At 38.7% G+C, this 16886-nt stretch overlaps 2 protein-coding genes across 3 annotated transcripts; one reads left to right on the top strand and one right to left on the bottom strand.

Annotated features, from left to right (window-relative positions):
• The first annotated feature begins 4027 nt into the window (after positions 1–4027).
• LOC100693311 (interleukin-21 receptor) lies at positions 4028–9873 on the top strand. Its single transcript, XM_005448220.4, has 8 exons — positions 4028–4268; positions 5192–5318; positions 5405–5592; positions 5679–5833; positions 7633–7810; positions 7979–8084; positions 8178–8256; positions 8347–9873. The coding sequence occupies exons 1-8, from the start codon at positions 4169–4171 to the stop codon at positions 8761–8763; spliced, it is 1350 nt and encodes a 449-aa protein (XP_005448277.1). The 5' UTR covers positions 4028–4168; the 3' UTR covers positions 8764–9873.
• ube2ib (ubiquitin-conjugating enzyme E2Ib) lies at positions 9501–16698 on the bottom strand. Of its 2 annotated transcripts, none has more exons than XM_005448222.4 (7): positions 16629–16698; positions 14669–14747; positions 14478–14561; positions 14129–14201; positions 12611–12720; positions 11731–11810; positions 9501–10070 (listed from the first exon to the last, which is right to left on the bottom strand). In XM_005448222.4, exons 2-7 carry the CDS (start codon positions 14732–14734, stop codon positions 10007–10009), a joined length of 477 nt encoding a protein of 158 aa, XP_005448279.1. In that variant the 5' UTR covers positions 14735–14747; positions 16629–16698; the 3' UTR covers positions 9501–10006. The 2 variants fall into 2 exon arrangements, with proteins under 2 accessions (XP_005448279.1, XP_003438817.1); XM_003438769.5 differs by lacking the exon at positions 16629–16698 and adding an exon at positions 16079–16236.
• Positions 16699–16886: the final 188 nt, after the last annotated feature.

The following is a 16886-nucleotide window of genomic DNA, read 5'->3' as shown; positions in this document are numbered from 1 at the left end:
GTTCAGCCATGTCTATATGCTCTTTTTTCATGCTGTTAATATAGGGGGAAAAAATAAACTTTAATCAATAAACTGATTAAAGAAGCATTGTCTATGGAGCCACAATCTGATCCTGTAGTGTAGCTGCAGTTTGCACATTTCATGTATTCTCAGCCAGATTTGGTTTAGAGCACAGCCAATATTTAGCATAAGTAGATTTAAATTCACACACTGGTGATGGCAAGCTACATTGTAGCCACAGCCGCCCTGGGGCGCACTGACAGAGGCGAGGCTGCCGGACACTGGCACTACCGGGCCCTCTGACCACCACCAGTAGGCAACAGGTGAAGTGTCTTGCCCAAGGACACAACGACTGAAACTGTCGGAGCCGGGGCTCGAACCGGCAACATTCCGATTATAAGACGAACTGTCAACTCTTGAGTCACGATTCAGTCATCCACCCATGTGTGTGAATGACTGAATGTGTAAAGCACTTTGGAGTCCTTGGGGGACTAGTAAAGCGCTATACAAATACAGGCCATTTACCATTTAAATTGAAAATTTTGTTTGAATTCTGCAATTGAAGACATGCTCAGTTATTTATGAACATGGTCTTTGTTTAAAGCAAGAAATGGATTTGTAACATGGGGGTGCACATCTCATTCTGAAAAAACTTTAACAACTAATAAGTGTTACCCAAAGCCAATCACCATCATCCAAAGCATCAGTATGGCTCTTCTTTGGAAAGACATGAATTGTTAAGCACAAGGGATATTGTGTAATTGTAATTGTGTAATTTTTTTTTTTTTTTTTGTCTTTGAACCCTTTTATAGCCGACAGGTATTGAAGACACGTTTTCTAAGAGGATGAAAGTTGGCATTGCGATGGTGAAAGAAGAAGACATCATCGATGTGTTGGTTGTCCTTGAGGCGGCAGTAATCCTGTCTAATCTGAGGGATGTCTCAAGTGCCATTTCCATGCTGATGGGCCTTCTTTTTGCCCTCAACATAGACTATCCAAAGGAACTTAAGGACATCTTTGAAGTCATTCAGAACATCCTAATGAACATTGGTGGAAGGCAGTGCATCTCACTAGTGCATGGTCTAAGAAACAGACTCTTGCAGAAAGCCATGCAGAACTGTAATTGTATGCTCCTTAGTGTTAAGGACAGTTTTTATTTTACTGTTTGTTTTTTTATTCTTGCAAGTTCTCATTCTCACTTTTGTATGTCACTAAATGACTACACTTTACATTCCAGATTAGACAATTACTCATTTGTTCATGGTTTAAGAAACTTATGTGAACAACAATATAATGGTGGACTCTGCAGATGCTTATCTCATGCAAGTCAGTAGTTTTTCCTTTGTTTTGCAATTGAGCAGACTCAAACTGATGTTTCTGAAATATCCATATTATCAAATGTTTCAGAAGCATGCACTCATTTTCAGAGATATTGGTTCTGTGGAATTTGTTGCAATTGTAAACGAAGACAAATACAAGAGTTTGATGTCTTACTTGTTATAAACTGATCTTTACTGTCACTTATCAAAGGTTTTGTACTATTTTAATATTTCAAGTTTTATGCTAACAGGTGTGACTGAGCACAATGAAGTTTAAAAATTTTGCAAATGTAAAGAATAACTTTTCTAAAATAGCAAGTGTCCCATTGATACATTACATTAATGCAGACTTTATGTTGTTACTTCACAAGAATCACTACTGCTCCGAGAGTATTGGTCAGAATTTAATCTTCACCCAAACTGGGCTCAAGACCAAGTTCAAATTTATTGTTTCACAGGGAGCAGCCTTTGAGTTTTGATGGATTGTGAGAAAGATGAGCTACGTCACTGATTTTTCTGTTTCTCAGATGACTAAGATGGCACAATAAATGGTGAATGTTGGGCGCTCATGAGTAATTGTCTTGTCATGTTCTTAAAACAAACTTATGTACTATACTTGTATGAAATGATCAGATAGACTTTAATGGAATCTGTGGGTTTTTATTTTTTTTTCTGTAAACAACAGAAAATTTATTTAAAGGAATGTAGATATTTAAACCTGAGCTCTAAGATAAACCTAACAGGTAGTTTTGCTGAAATGGATGTTAGAAAGCTAAAAAAACAAAACAAAACTTAAGATGTTTAATACACATTTTTCTTTACATCCAGTCAATCAACTCTGATAATTAAAATGAAACTGATTTACAAGTTCACTCAGCTACCTTAAGGAGCTCAGTTAATTAATACACTTAAATCAACTTAGCTAACAAATTATGTTAGTTAAGCTAAAATAGATTCCTAAGTTAAAAGAACTACTAAAGTATTTGAATTAACTAAAAAACCCAAGTCAACTGAACTAGGACAAGAGTTTAAACAATAGATTATTTTAATTTAGCTGAAAGGGTTTTCCCAAGTAAAAATGACAATTAAAGGAGTTGAACTGACTAACAAATCTCAGTCAACTAAACTAAGACGAAAGTTTAGACAACATGTAATTTTTCATTAAGATAACAATTGGTTGTGTTATAAGAACAAACTCTATTTCTTGACTTAACTTAAAATTTTAAGGCAGCCCTTTACCTCATATTTTTAAGTTGAAACAACAAGTTATATTTTACAGTGCAGGACCATCACCATTGCTGATCTCAAGCAAGTTTTAATGCTGCTTAACAGGAAAAAGAGGGGACAGAAGTCATTTGGGTTTCAGTTAGTAAAAATAAGCCTCAGTTTCGTTCTGTGGTATGGTAAGACGATCAGAGGTAAACAGGTATTTTTGAAACCTAACCTCTGCAATCGCATTTATACATTACCATGCTGTGTTTATTCATTTCCTGTTGAAATGGTATTATAGCACAAAAAAAAATGTTTGGGGGTATTCCCATCACAATATCTACTAATACTTGCTGCAGCATACTTCACAAGTAAAGCAGGCGATGCATTATGTAACTGGGCCCTCAGGCCGTAAAAAAAACACGAGTACATGATGCACGAGACACATCCATCTGAAGTGAGATTCAATCTGCTAGTGTGTGTTTACACCATGTAAATAAACAAAATCATGAACCCTAGAGGAAGCCGTGAAACTCACCATCAGCTCTTATCTTTTGCAACATCTTTCACCAAAGACGTACACAACCCCAAATTCAGCTAATCTGCTCTCAGTGCAGTACATGTTGCACAACACCCTTGCAGGTTGCACAAGAATTAGCATACTCTAATATCAGGTTACTTGTTAAATTGAAATAATAATAATGATGATGACTGAGAAAGTGCTGTGGTGGCTTAAAGGTAGATTAAGCCATGCAAACTTGGACGGCGTAGCTTCTTGCTGTTTAGATTCCACAGGAAGTAAATGTACTGTTTTCTGTAAATATGAATAAAACAACTCAGGAATAAATAGCACACTAAATAGCAGAGAAGAAATATTTTTTTAAAAATATTATATGAAAGTCAAAAGATGTTGATGTGCAGTATACAAAAGGTAAAAATCTTAATCCTGTTTACACATTTACAGCCAATGTGCAGAAAATGTTAACACACAAATCTACGTGTTCAGAGGTGTGTTTTAAATTTATGTCCCTAAAGCAGTTGAATGTCTGACAGAAATGAGTGGATGTCTTACGCTGTAGGTTTAGAGGTCAGTGAAAGGTGTTTATATAGTCATTTCTGTCACATGGCATCTCAGGCTTCACCGTTTTTGCAGCTTATCAGCTCATCAGTCATTCAAACTGAGTTTCACCACAAGGATGATAAGACGGCTGTGTCTTCCAGCTCTGTGCCATTCAGAAAGTTACTGCATGAAGCAATCTTAAAGCTTTAGATGCACCTCAGCAGGTGGGCTGTGGAGGGTCTCGGCCCAAAGCACGTCGCCTTTTGCTTCCTCTAAACAAGTTAAACGGGCTCTGGTAAAGATTTCATGACAAGTGCAAACAAGTGCACAGTCAGACAGACTGTAATATGAAACGCTGCTAGGTTAAACTGTAGCGGCACTCTTTTCACACGCTTTCATAAACAGCTGCTCTCTTAAAAAAGCACATCCTCTCCCACTAGTGACAATGATAGTGGTGAGTGACAGCTATCTGTGTGAGAAGCCTGAGCGGTTACGCCTCTCAGTCTGCGTTTATAACCCGCTTTACAAAAGAGTCAGGACAGTATGACTCAATCTTCGGGCTGAGCTGGCGTCTGGTGCGATGGATTGCCGTCCACCCCTGAGGATGAAGGCGACGCTGCTGATTGTGTTCCTGCTCAAATCTACCAACATCATCAGGCTACATGGAAGTCCGTTAGCAGGTTATAATTCTTACTTTGTTTTTTCATCAGATTAAAGACAAATGTACAGCTGTAAAATGTAAGTGTAAGAGCTTTAAAGCACTAGATTTAACACCACAAAGGCTAGATTAAATGGCTAAATGAGCTTCAGCTGTCAAATGAGGTTCTTCATTATACAATAAAGTGACATACTATTTACTGTTTTTGTGCATTTCACCCTAGTTGCTAGTCTACAACAACCATGATACATCAAAAGCAGCACTTAAATGATGTTTTGAGATGCCTGGATCTATGTCGTTGTGCAGGTTGTCCATTATTTTGCTAAGTCCATCTCCTGGTGCTCATGCCGTCATGTCAAATTGCCCTTGAGGAAGACACTGAACCCCAAAACGTTGATCAGCCAGCACCTCAAGCCATGAATTGTGTGCACTCAAAAAGATAGAAAAGTACTATCAAAGTGCAAATCATCATGATTCAGTCGATTCAAGCAATTGGGAACTGTGTAAAAATGCCTTATGCAGCTCATGCAAAAAATATTTCTGAATAATTCTGAAACTTCCTGTTGGTTCTTCGCTTCTAATTGTTTGCTTTCTTGGCAGAGGCAGAGAAGGTAGCGCAAAGGGGGAAAAAATAGCACTAGTAATAATGCACGTTTGTAAGAGCTGCACTTGACTTGTTGATCTGCTACTGACACCTGTTCTATAACTTTAGTTATCTTTAGATTAGAACATTAATCACATTGCAGGTCTCTCATATAAACACAGTTTCAGTGTATATATAGGCCAGTCACGAGTGTTTTAAGCTATTACAATATTATTCTATTCTGGACTGGCTGGCAGATGGTTATTAACTAAGAGTCCTGAGTTAAACATGGACTTGAAATATTTCTACTTCATTTTGTTTTGCTCTCTAATCATAACTATCTTTTCTATGGGGTTTCCTAGGAGCGGACTACAATCTTCACTGTGTCAATGATTACCTAACCACCGTCTACTGCTCTCTGAACATCACTCCATCAGAAAACACCTCAAACAGCAACAGCTCCTACTGGCTCATTTTTACAGAGAGCGAGTGAGACTCTTTTTACTAACGCATTTAAGAATGATGGGTCACCTTTAATGCCATGCACTTTATTGCTGCTTCTCTTTTTCTCACAGAACGTACGAGTGCATGCTGACACACACCAAAGAGAACTATTTCTGCACATTTAACATATCAGACACGGAGCCTGATTATGGCAATACGTTTACAGATTTAGATGAATACAAAATCTCACTTTGCCACGACCCAAATGAGTCTGAAACCTGTGACGTGCTAGATGAGCAGTACCTACCTGTGGGCAACAGTAAGCAGCATAATGATCATCTGTGTTAGCAGGACTCATAAATGTATGAATTATTGTTTTTTAACAGTCACGCATCTTCTTATCAGTTAAACCAAACGCGCCGTGCTGCCTCTCGGTCAGCCACAACTCAAGTCACCACCACTTTGCTTGGAAAAGCACCTACGAGAATTACACCAGTTTCACTGATCTGCCCGACAACCTGGAGTACCAGCTCCATTACTACAAGAGGGGAGAACAGAAGGTATGCTTCAGCTAATCAGCAGGAATGACAAAGTGTAAAACTGAATGGTAAAAATCTACAAATTAAAACGTGTTTTTTATGTTGTGAGGTAAAAAATCCAGTTTTCCAAATGTAATAATATAAATAAGAATAAAAACATTGAAATATTCTATACTTTCTGGTAAATATCTAGCTCTAAACTGAGATGTCTAACAGCTGCAGTGTTTTTATCTGCTGGTGCTGTGGGTGTTAGCTCAGTGTGGCGACAGTTTGCGGCAGAAACTGTGAATTTATTCAAGCTGTAGGCATTTTACACCGCTTGTTGATCTGATTCTGTCTCTGTGAGCACGAAGATTCAGGTTATACCTGTTGGCAAGTTGAGGTTTGTATTAAATAGAGCATTGCACGGGTTTTCACACTTCCACAGTTCCTCTACATGCTGGGACTGGCTCGAGTAAAAACTCTAAAAGTGAATTAAAACAGGGCATTTAACCATCTGATACAATCAAACAGAGGTTTTACACATTTTATATGTAAACAAGCTCCATCGAGCAGTGCAGTCATGTCAAACGCATCTTACAACGTTAGGCAGAGTAGTGAAATTCCCCTTTCTGTCGGTGTAAAGTTTAACTATACGTTTCATCTCTTCAATATCTCAATGTAAGATAAAGAAGTGCAGTTTCAAGTGTTTGTCTCGGTTTTTCTACACGATAAAGAAATGCTGCTGGAGTAAGTGAAAAATCTGTCAGCACGACTACAGAAAAAGTTCTGGTCGTTTATTGCCCAAACTGTCCTGTAATTTTAATAGAACAATTTTGTTATTTCAAATGAAATAACAAATAATTTAAAGAGAAAAAGAAAAGAGAAAAGAAACAGTCATCTTTATAGTAGTTAGCAGAAAAAACAGGAACTTTTCTCTCATTTAATTGCATATCTGTTACCAACAACAATAACAATACCATAAAAGTTCAAAATTTATGCGCTCCTTTACAAGTTCCAAAACCATCTACTGGGCCAGATTGGAGTCTTTGCTGACCCGACTCCAGCACGCAGGGTCTTATTTTTAACACCCTATTTTTTACCCTCTCTTGCATATAAAAAATCTCTGGTTCAAATCCATGTTCAGGGGGTTGCATGCCGATGTGCTCCAAATGATGGTCCCTAGGCCTGGATAAATGTGTGTCAGGGATAAATCTGGGAGACAGAAAGCAGCCAAAAGTTTTGTCTTCAAGCTCAGTTTTTTTTTTTCTTCTATTATAGTAAAACGTTTCAAAATCTGCTGTTAAAAAACTTACACCATACAAGGCAGACCATAAGTATTGGGACACTTAAGTTTAGTAAATGAATGGGTAAACAGGTCCCTGAATGGGAGTATGTGTTGCTGTATACCAATTTTCGGCCTTTTTCTCCAAATTCTCGCAGTCTTCTTGTATTATGTACGGTAGATGATCACATTTAAAGGTTTTACGACTTCTTTTTATTAGGTCGAAATTGTTCCAAAATTTGGGACATGAAATAATACACATATAAAGGCTAATTTACGCCATTAAGGTCTTCTCTGAAAAACTAAATTAGTGTTTAAAGTTAGTTTTGAGAACGTGCAGGGCGATATTCTGTCAGTGAGGAGCATGACGTCATGTGGTTGGTTGGTTGCGGCTTGTAGACTTACATTAGTTTATTTTATCTAACTAGTGACAGAATCGATACTCTTGTGGAAAATGATGACACTAAACCTATAAAGAAGTTTATAAAGAAGAAAAGAACAGGGCATTTCTGTCTTCTGAAAATTAATGGAATGCTTTTATGTTTATTTCTTTCAGGTAAAATTTCGTAAAATTAGCACACAAAGTACGGGTATTTCTTTCGAAGATCAGAACTTTGAACCAGACACCGACTATGGTGCCAGAGTACGGTCCATTCCCAATGCGGGTAATTACAAAGGCGAGTGGAGTCACTGGTCTGATGAGGCTCACTGGAGGACTAACCCTGCTGTGGATGGTGAGTCTCAATAAAAAAGAAAGCAGCTAGATTTAGATAAAAGAATCATGAGCAGAAATTGATTTCTTGGATTCACTTTTTCCTGTTTTGAGTACTTGAGTACTCCAGAGTTGAATGTAAATGTGCATTTCTTCAGCTTCAGTATTTTCTATTGTGTTCCCCACACAGGTTTCTCAACGCGCACGTTCATTTCTGAAATGTGTAAGAAGGTGCTCATTCCCATCTGTGGGCTGGTGGTATTCGTCATATTGATCTGCTACGCTCCTGTTAAAAAGTAAGGTTATATCATGTAAAGCCCCACCTCACAAAACATTAAGTTTCATATTAAGTCATTTTTTGTACTATATTGCACTCTCTATATTCACAGGTGGAAGCAAAATGTGTTTATCCCGACTCCGGCTCCCTATTTCCACACCCTATACAGTGACTGCCAGGGAGATTTCAAGGTAAGTTCAGCTTTTCATGTAAAAAACAGAAGAAAAAAAAGTCCCAAACTTAATGTCATTAGGATGTAACTGACCTTGTTGTTATTGCAGAGCTGGGTGGTTACGCAAGAAAACACAGCAGACATGCTAGAAAAAGAGGAAACGCTTCAGATCGACACCTTGACAAAGTGTGCAGAAGTCCAGGAGGATGACTGTCCACCCCACTTTGACCAGCACGTGATGGAGGGCAGCTCCTACAGCAACATAACTCCCTCAGTCTGTGATACCACTCTCCTGGGCGTCCCGTACGCTGTGAGCACCATGATTCCACTCTCAGCTCAGGGGAGCCCAACGAACAGCCTGGTTCTAGACTCCCAATTAGGGAGTCCTTCTGGAGACTCGGGCTGCTGGCTCTGCAGTGACACGTCCCTAGAAAGGGACCCTCCCTGGTACTGCAATGAGTACTGCACCCTGAGTGCCTTCCAGCAGTCCAGTTCTGTCCTGACAGAGCACCATGGAAGCTTGTAAAAACAAGTCTTGCCCAACAGGGATCAACTCAGAAAGCTTGAAAGTTGTCATGAAAAGGAACATTTTTCCACTGGACGGAGTAGTCCACGTTATGATTCAGTAGCTAATAGAACCTGTAGCAGAAATAGCTCATTTTATCAGTCCTTCTCGTTGTGGGGTAATTTTGACATGTTCTTCTTTATAATGTTACTTCAGTTTATTGTGAATTGTGTGTATTAAGCTATAAACAGTCCTCTTGAGGTCCCACCACAGGATTTCAATCAGGCTGTGGTCTAGACTTCTGGGTCATTGCAGCACCTTGAATTTGTTTTTCTGTTGTTTTGTTTTTTTAAGCAGATTTTATGTAGCATTTAGTTACAACATGTTGTCCATGTACTACTTCACATATGTTTTTATCTTCTATGCACAGTCCAAACCTGACTGGAAACAGAGTGAAAGTCTCATTTTGTGACTCATCCGTTTTGTTTCTGCAGCACTGAAACGCAAGATGAACTTCTGTGTATATTCTACTCTTAATAAAGAAAATACAACATTTTGTAGAAAGGTTTATTAAGCCAACACATACATGAACAAAGCACCATATAACCTTAAAGTCTGATACAGAAGTAAGCCTACCTGCCTCAGTCACTGTGGCCATTTTTATTTATAGCAAACACTCTGAATAACAAAAAGACAGCCAAGGCAGCAGAATCTATTGTATATTACAGCATGCTGAATAGAAAACCTGGGAAAGAGAATTAGACAGAGCCATCTAGAGACACTAGTGAGATACAACAGTATAAAAGTGCCATTCATTATACAGCAGTTGAAATACTGACAATGAAGTAAGCTAAATTTTACATTAAATTTATGGAAAATAAAGGAGGAAACAAAAAGAAACCGACCCTGTGAAAGAGCAAAATAAAACAAAACGACATTTTCTTCCTTGAAATATTGATGACAGTCAGCTTGCATGGGAGTTGACGAAACCGGTACCAAGCTGTGTCCCTTGCACGACATAAGACAATTATTGTTTAAAAAGAAATTACCAGGGTGCTGAAGCACCCATTCCCTCCCAGCATTATGCGCCAACCGGCAATTAAGAACAAAACAAAAAACTGATAGGTCAGAGGAGAACGGATGGCACAGAATGTGGAGTTTAAATAGAAGTCTTTAAGCAAGTCCCGATGTGAGAGGAGCACATTCATAGAGAGACTGAGCCGGGAGGTGATTCTTGTTAAACCCATTCCTTCCGTCTTTGCCCTTACGAGGGGGAGAATTTTTTGGCTTGTGCTCGAACTCTTTTTTCATATTCTACTCTGTTTTGGCTGGAAAGAGATTAAAAACAAAACAAACAGAAACAACAGTTATTATGACTGCTTACTCAAAACGGGCACAACATGCGGCTCAAAAAGGAAACATCTTTAATCAGACAGTGGAAAACCCTCGAAGTTCATCTGTGATACAGGAGTTTTTGAGACCTCTACATCAGCGGTCCCCAACCTTTTTTGCGCCACGGACCGGTTTATGCCCGACAATATTTTCACGGACCGGCAGTAAGGTGTTGCGGATAAATACAATAAAATAAAACTAGTGCCGGTACCGAAAAAAAGAAGATTTATTCATAACACACGTGAAAAGACCCAGGAAAACCGAGTTAACGATAAAAACGATAACAAAATAATGCTGAAAACCGATAAAAACCCTGAAACCCATACATTTCACACCTGAGCCTCAACTCTCGCGGCCCGGTACCGGTCCGAGGCCCGGGGGTTGGGGACCGCTGCTCTACATCAATGAGATTTCTTTTAAAACCCTTAAACTCCTCTTATGTGTTTTAAATCGTCAGAAGTTTCAATAAACACTCCAGCTTCAAAAATGGTGAATTTTTAGGGTTCAGGTTTTACAGAGTTAGGATCTCATGTGTACTTTAAAATAGGTAGAAGCTTCACAAGCTTAGTCCCCAGAGACACACTAAATAAACAAATAAATACATAAATAGTTTCCTGTGCTAGTTATAAACTTAAAATAATATGAGGTGCAATCTGAAAATTCTTATTTAAATTTGGCCTTTGTCCACTCTGTATTGCTGTGTTGCTCAGACCGCTTTGACCTCACTGTGGAATTCCCGTTTTGACCACCTGCAGGTGCAAATCTCTGACGTGTGCTGGATCATCTCCAGGACGATCTTTAAAAGTTCATTCTCATGAGAAAGAAGTTGTTACAGGGCCAAATCTGGCGAGCGATGCAGGTGGCTATGATTGTGTTGGCGTAGTTAAAAAAAAAAAACCAAAAAAAAAACCACACAACTGAAACACATATCAGACCGTGTGCACTAAATGTTCTCCCTCAGATGCCCCGAGACATTAAAGTAGAACTCAGTACTAAGAGTCTGACCCAAGGGGGCAAATTCACTGTGGATGTTGGGTGAAAAATGAGGGAATGCTTTCAATCTAATTGTGTCTTTGGGCTTTGACCCTTCAGGCTCTTAATGTCGTTAAGTCCGAGGTTCACTGAGTGGATTAAAAAAAATTTAATTTAAAAAAAAAATAAAAAAAAAATATGTGAAACACTATATTATAAAAAGACCCCCACCCCCCAAACACACTGAGGCATCCAGTGCACACAAAACGTCTGATCCCTCTATATTTCTGCATAAAGACGTACATATTTAAAGATTTGTATGAATGCTACTTTTAAGAACCCCGTCCTAGTTATCACTAATAATCCTGCTCTTGTGGGCATATAAATTAGTAAATAAACAGCCATGGTTTACATTGCTTTCCTTTCTAAAACCATGTTGGTTTCAAATTCAAGTAAATCTAATCAACAGTTATTCAGTTTAAATAATTATTCATTTATTGTAAAACAAGACCTCCAACTTCCACTTAATTAATAACTTGCATTACGATGTCAGTGGCCTTACATTTTTGAATGAATAAATAAATAAATAAATTGCTGGTTTTGTGTGAATTAATCGTCACTCACCAGTAGATCGTGTAAGCCTCTGCTTGGGCTGGATCCTGGATATTTGGCTCATTTAGCAGTTCCTGGATACCTAATAAGATCTACAAGATAAAAATGAAACATTTCAGAAATTCACCAGGTTGGGATGCTTCTCTGAAGGCTCCTTAATATTAGTCAACTTAATACCGTGTGCACACACTTTATGCAACACTGCTCGCTCCACATAATAGTCATGATTGACTATTGCTAAACACAGAATACAAATTGTGATGCAAATATTTTAAGCTCTTGGTTTGACTCTCGATTTAGCGTTGTGCTTCTCTGCCTCTCAGGCACAATAGAAACAGGCGTACGTCACACTTCACTGCCCATCGAGACTCGTCTGCTTTACAAGTGTGTTTGTTAATCTGGAGGACTGTCACATCGCTAATTTACAGCTGAACCTTTCCAACTTTTGTTCACTTAAAAAAAAACAAAAAAACTTGGTGACAAATGTAGCCACTTTGTGTACAATCCTTGGTTAAGAGATAAACATTCAGTAGACAGGTGTGAGGAGTTACAAAACAAACTTACTGTGTGATTATTTTACATGTAAACGTGGCTTAAAATGACAGCACAGCCACCGTCGGTGGTTCATGACCAACATTATTAAAATATCACCCAGCCTGAAAGCTAAGTGAGGAATTCAAAAGCCTACGTGTCTCATTTTCCTATCAGCATCAAAAAATTTGACTGATTAGTTGATAAGCTTAGATAAAATTCCAGTTTAGAAATGTCATCTTAAAAACAGAAAACATCTGCTGTACATAATTACTGGAACCTTAAGAGACCATGTGAACACACTCACGCTCTTAGGTTTTAAGGTCATTATTGTAGATGAAATTCACTTTACAACACAAACCTGCTTTATTGTGATGGCTGGTCTCCAGTCCTTGTCCTCCTCTAGTATCGATAGGCAAACTGTGCCTGATGGATACACGTTTGGATGGAAGAGTGGAGGCTCAAATTTACCTGAAAGATGGCAAAATGTTAAGTGGGCTTTATGTTTCAGGTATATTATTCATACCAAACAAAAGGGGTCAATCTACTAAAGTCACTGGGCTTTTCCACACCGTGCCCAGACTGAACTGTTCCACTGAAGGCAGCAGCGTCTGTTGTTTACACAAACAGTGCCTTTAGGTCATTTTAATTTGACATTCAGACACCTCTAACGTAGAGCTCGTGCTGCAGGATTAGAGCCGGTGTAAGCCACGGTGCTCTGGCCTTGTGTGGCAGGTAAGTGCAGTAGTGTTTTGAGACACACAATAGGAATCTGCTACTTTTTTGTAAGCAGTTTTTTACCATCAATTTAGAACAATATCAGGTCTAAAAATCCATCAACTGGAAAATTACTGGCAAAAATCTTGCACAACCCATTTAAAAGGAACAGCAAATGACGCATGCATGAAAGCATCTATTGGCTGTGACCCTGAATTAACACCAAAATTGCAGCAACATTGTTATATCGCCAAGCTTCCTCAGCTCCAACACTGCTGCACTGCTTAAATGGCTTTAATAGCACTGCCAAATTAAAATAATTAGAACAGAAAGTCTGTATTTGCTCTGCTGCGTAAAGGTCAAACAAAGGTTATTCTAGAGTTTTTCTTAAAGAGCAGAATTTTTCATGTAACCCAAAGAGATTAATCACAGCCACTGGAATAAAAACACTTTAACCAGTTTCCACTGCTGTTTATATAATAACAACAAAAACATGAAGCTGCTTAGGTTTCTATCAAATAAAGTTGAAAACTCATCGTCTGTAGTTATCCCACAAAGACCAGAAAACAGTCATGTATTCAACCAATCACAGCCGAGGTGTCGAACATCCCCAGCACAGCTAAGCTTCAGTTTGACAACTTAAACACAGGTTTCCATTTTGACTAGAGGGTTGCTAAAGGATTACTGCACTAACCTTAAATTAAAACCTCTGGCTTTAAATCAGCCTCTTCCTCATTACCATAATAAACTAACATGTCTGAAGAGATTAATCATTCAGTACTGCCAAATTTTGATGAGAGGAAGCCTTAATTAGCTTTTAAAGACAGTTTATAGATGTGCCGAGTAGGCTGGAGGACACCCATGAGCCTGAACTTTTCTGTTCCATTTCAAACCATCAAAACTTAAAAAAGAAAAAAAAAAAAAGAAAAAGATGTTTTTAATTAACTTGATCTGACTGTAGATAAACATAACCAAGTTTGTATTGGCATACAAATTATATCCGATAATGCTAAAGGCTCTTGAAAATATGGGAACTCCACTATGCTCCTGGTTTTAGTTCCACATTTGTGAATATAGCACACAGATTTCCAAAAGCATCTGCAGGCCAAAATGACAGCTAGTGTATTTTTCATATTTACGGGCTGAATGCACAGCAACTCACATTTTGGAGGTGAAGACGGATAATCGTCCTTGAACAACATGCGCAGCTTGAACAGGCCTCCTTCCCACGGAGTCTGAGGAGAGACGATCATTAGATCAATTTACAAACAGAAGGCTACATCACTGACTCTTTAAAGTTACTACTACTACTACTACCACCAGTCTAATTTTAAAATTAGGTTTTCAACTTATCATCGTTTAATCTGTTTTTATTTTGCAGAGTGATTACTCATACAGTATGCTTTACACCCACTACAGTATTCTCATTGTCCTAGAAAGACCATTGTACCTTTTTTAATTATGTAAAACAAATCTACTCAGCATGCAAACAAATCTATGAAACACATTACCCCCTTTTTGCCAGGAATAGCACATTCCCAATTCATGAGATTCATGGTTCCATCCGGGTTTTTTGTCGGTACCGCAACAAATCCCTGGGAAGAGTAAGAGTTGAAATTTTAAAGTTTGTTAGAAAGCAAACACTTTCTAACCAACGCTCAGGCAGGCTTTCATCGCACGGATCTCTTGAGCCAATACTTACAAAAGGATGGTCCTTCCGCCATGCCTTGCGCTCCTGGGCAAGCCGGCTCAATGCAATGCCTGACATGATTTGTGGACTCCTGCAAAGAAAGAGGGCCAGGTTGATTAGAAAACCAGACATCTGGCTGTCCTGTCTTCTGAAATGAATAGCTCTTTAGCTTTCCTTTGTTTTAAAAATAATAACAATAATGAATTTTTTTTTTTTTTTTAAGAAAAAAAAAAAAAAAAAAAAAAAAGGGAAACAAAGTCCTTAGTATTCTAATTCGACATATTTAAAGTTTTAGGCAGCTAGTCAAAACAATTTAACCTAAATCATACTCTAGAAACCAAGAGGGCATCCAATGTTATTACAGAGCAACATGACTTCAGCTCCTTTTCCAACTGGTTTAAGTTATGAGCCCCCCCCCTCCCTACTCCAAAAAAACAAAGTATTGTGATATTAACATTTCTCGTGTGTGAAATCACACGGACACGACGTACAACACTCAACCCGTTTATGGCGCATATTAATTTTGGTACTTTCCTGACTTGCATCGAGTCAGATACCCAACCGTGTTGCCAGCTCGCGTCGGTGGCAATTAGGATGCTGCATAGGAATGTCTATAAACGCTAAACACTGAAGCTAATGACAACGAGGTAAAGCAACAAAACAATGCTAGTAATTAACGGCCACCGGAATTTATCAGTACGAGACAAACGGACATCATCATAAACTGATGTTCTAGTATGCAAGCTAAACTGTTTTTATTGGCCTCGGGGCTTGTGTATTTAAAAGTACTTCTTATTTCGACAAGTGTGCGACGCTAAAAGAGGCTAGCCAAGTTAGCCGGTGGAGGTAACAGCTCCAGAGGAAGAAATAAAAACCCATTTCCTACGGTTTCCGCGACCAGGGTTTTAAAGCTAAAAAGGGGACCCATGAAGATCTTATTCATTATATGTTTGCTGAACTTCGGCGTGACGTTGCCGTCAACAGACACTTTGACAAACTGACAATCAAAGCTATTTGATTAGCACGCTAGCCGGTTAGCTTCATAAGCTAACTCATGTGCGCCAGAATGGAGCTACATCCCAACAGGCGCTGGCGCTGTTAGCGTCTGACACGGCCTGATGCAGCACAAAAATGCGCAATTGCACTTGATTTCGAAGACAATTTTTGGATGGGAGAAGAACGATCACTTCCTCTCTTCTAACGGATAATAATATCAACTGCCTTGTAGAAACAGGGGTGTGAGATTTTCCACCGGGATGAACCACATCATTATCTTTTAAAGAATAGGGACAAAGAACGCCAGAGCTAAAAGGCGCACATTTATGCATTACCAAACTAGCGAAAATGGCGCAAACTGGAGCGGGTAAAATGTAATAATACACGACAAAAATGAACGTTTCCGCATTCAGGGTGTACTCCTACCTTTCAGTATGGCTGCACTGGCTCTAGTAATTAAGCGAAATGAATTAATCGTGCTCAAATCCCGTTAAACCTTGTAAAGTTTCCCTCCTGAAAAACCACCCGCTCCGTCTCGAGCCAGAGACAGCGATGCGAAACAGTCATCCGCCCTTTACTTCCGTCTTTGCTTAAATACCTCTTGGAAAATCCGACTGCGCATTTCTCTTTCGGAGGTTTATGTTTTGAATGTATTTTTTCACCTGCCCTGGGTTTAGTTGAAAGAGTTTCCCGAGCTAGTCGTTTATTAGCTTCCATTTAATTCGAGCAGTCTAGCTCCCGTTGTTAGAGCTCAGTGCGTTACAAACACTTATTTAAGTTTATGTCGGTGGGGAAATTCTACCATTGCGGTTCTTAGTCTTCGTTCAAGCGCCTTTATGTTATCAAAAAAAACAAAAACAAATGGCAAAGGTTAAAGTGAAAATATGATACATTATTGCAAAGTATAGAAGATTACCTGGGATTTTTAAAACACTTTATAGAAAATACAAATCAAAACTCTTCTCTAATTTCATACCCAAGTAAGCCGCGTGGTCTTAAGCCCAGACGGATTTCTCTCTTCTGTAATATATAATCTTTGGGTGCCTTAGACTAAAGCCCATTACACTTACGACTGTCAACGAGATTAAAATATTTTGTGCGCAGTTACCAAAGAGTTAAAATAAACGATACGTCTAAAAGACCAATTTCGGATAATTTAATTTTAGGTATAAACGAAAACTTTTTTCCCCCCCCCCCGTCGTCTATATTTAGACAGGCATCTTTTTCGACTACT

This window comes from Oreochromis niloticus, linkage group LG8 (assembly GCF_001858045.2).
Source record: "Oreochromis niloticus isolate F11D_XX linkage group LG8, O_niloticus_UMD_NMBU, whole genome shotgun sequence".
NCBI lineage: Eukaryota > Metazoa > Chordata > Actinopteri > Cichliformes > Cichlidae > Oreochromis > Oreochromis niloticus.
The sequence above is the reverse complement of the archived record's forward strand: the minus strand, read 5'-3'. Positions and strand labels throughout refer to the sequence as shown.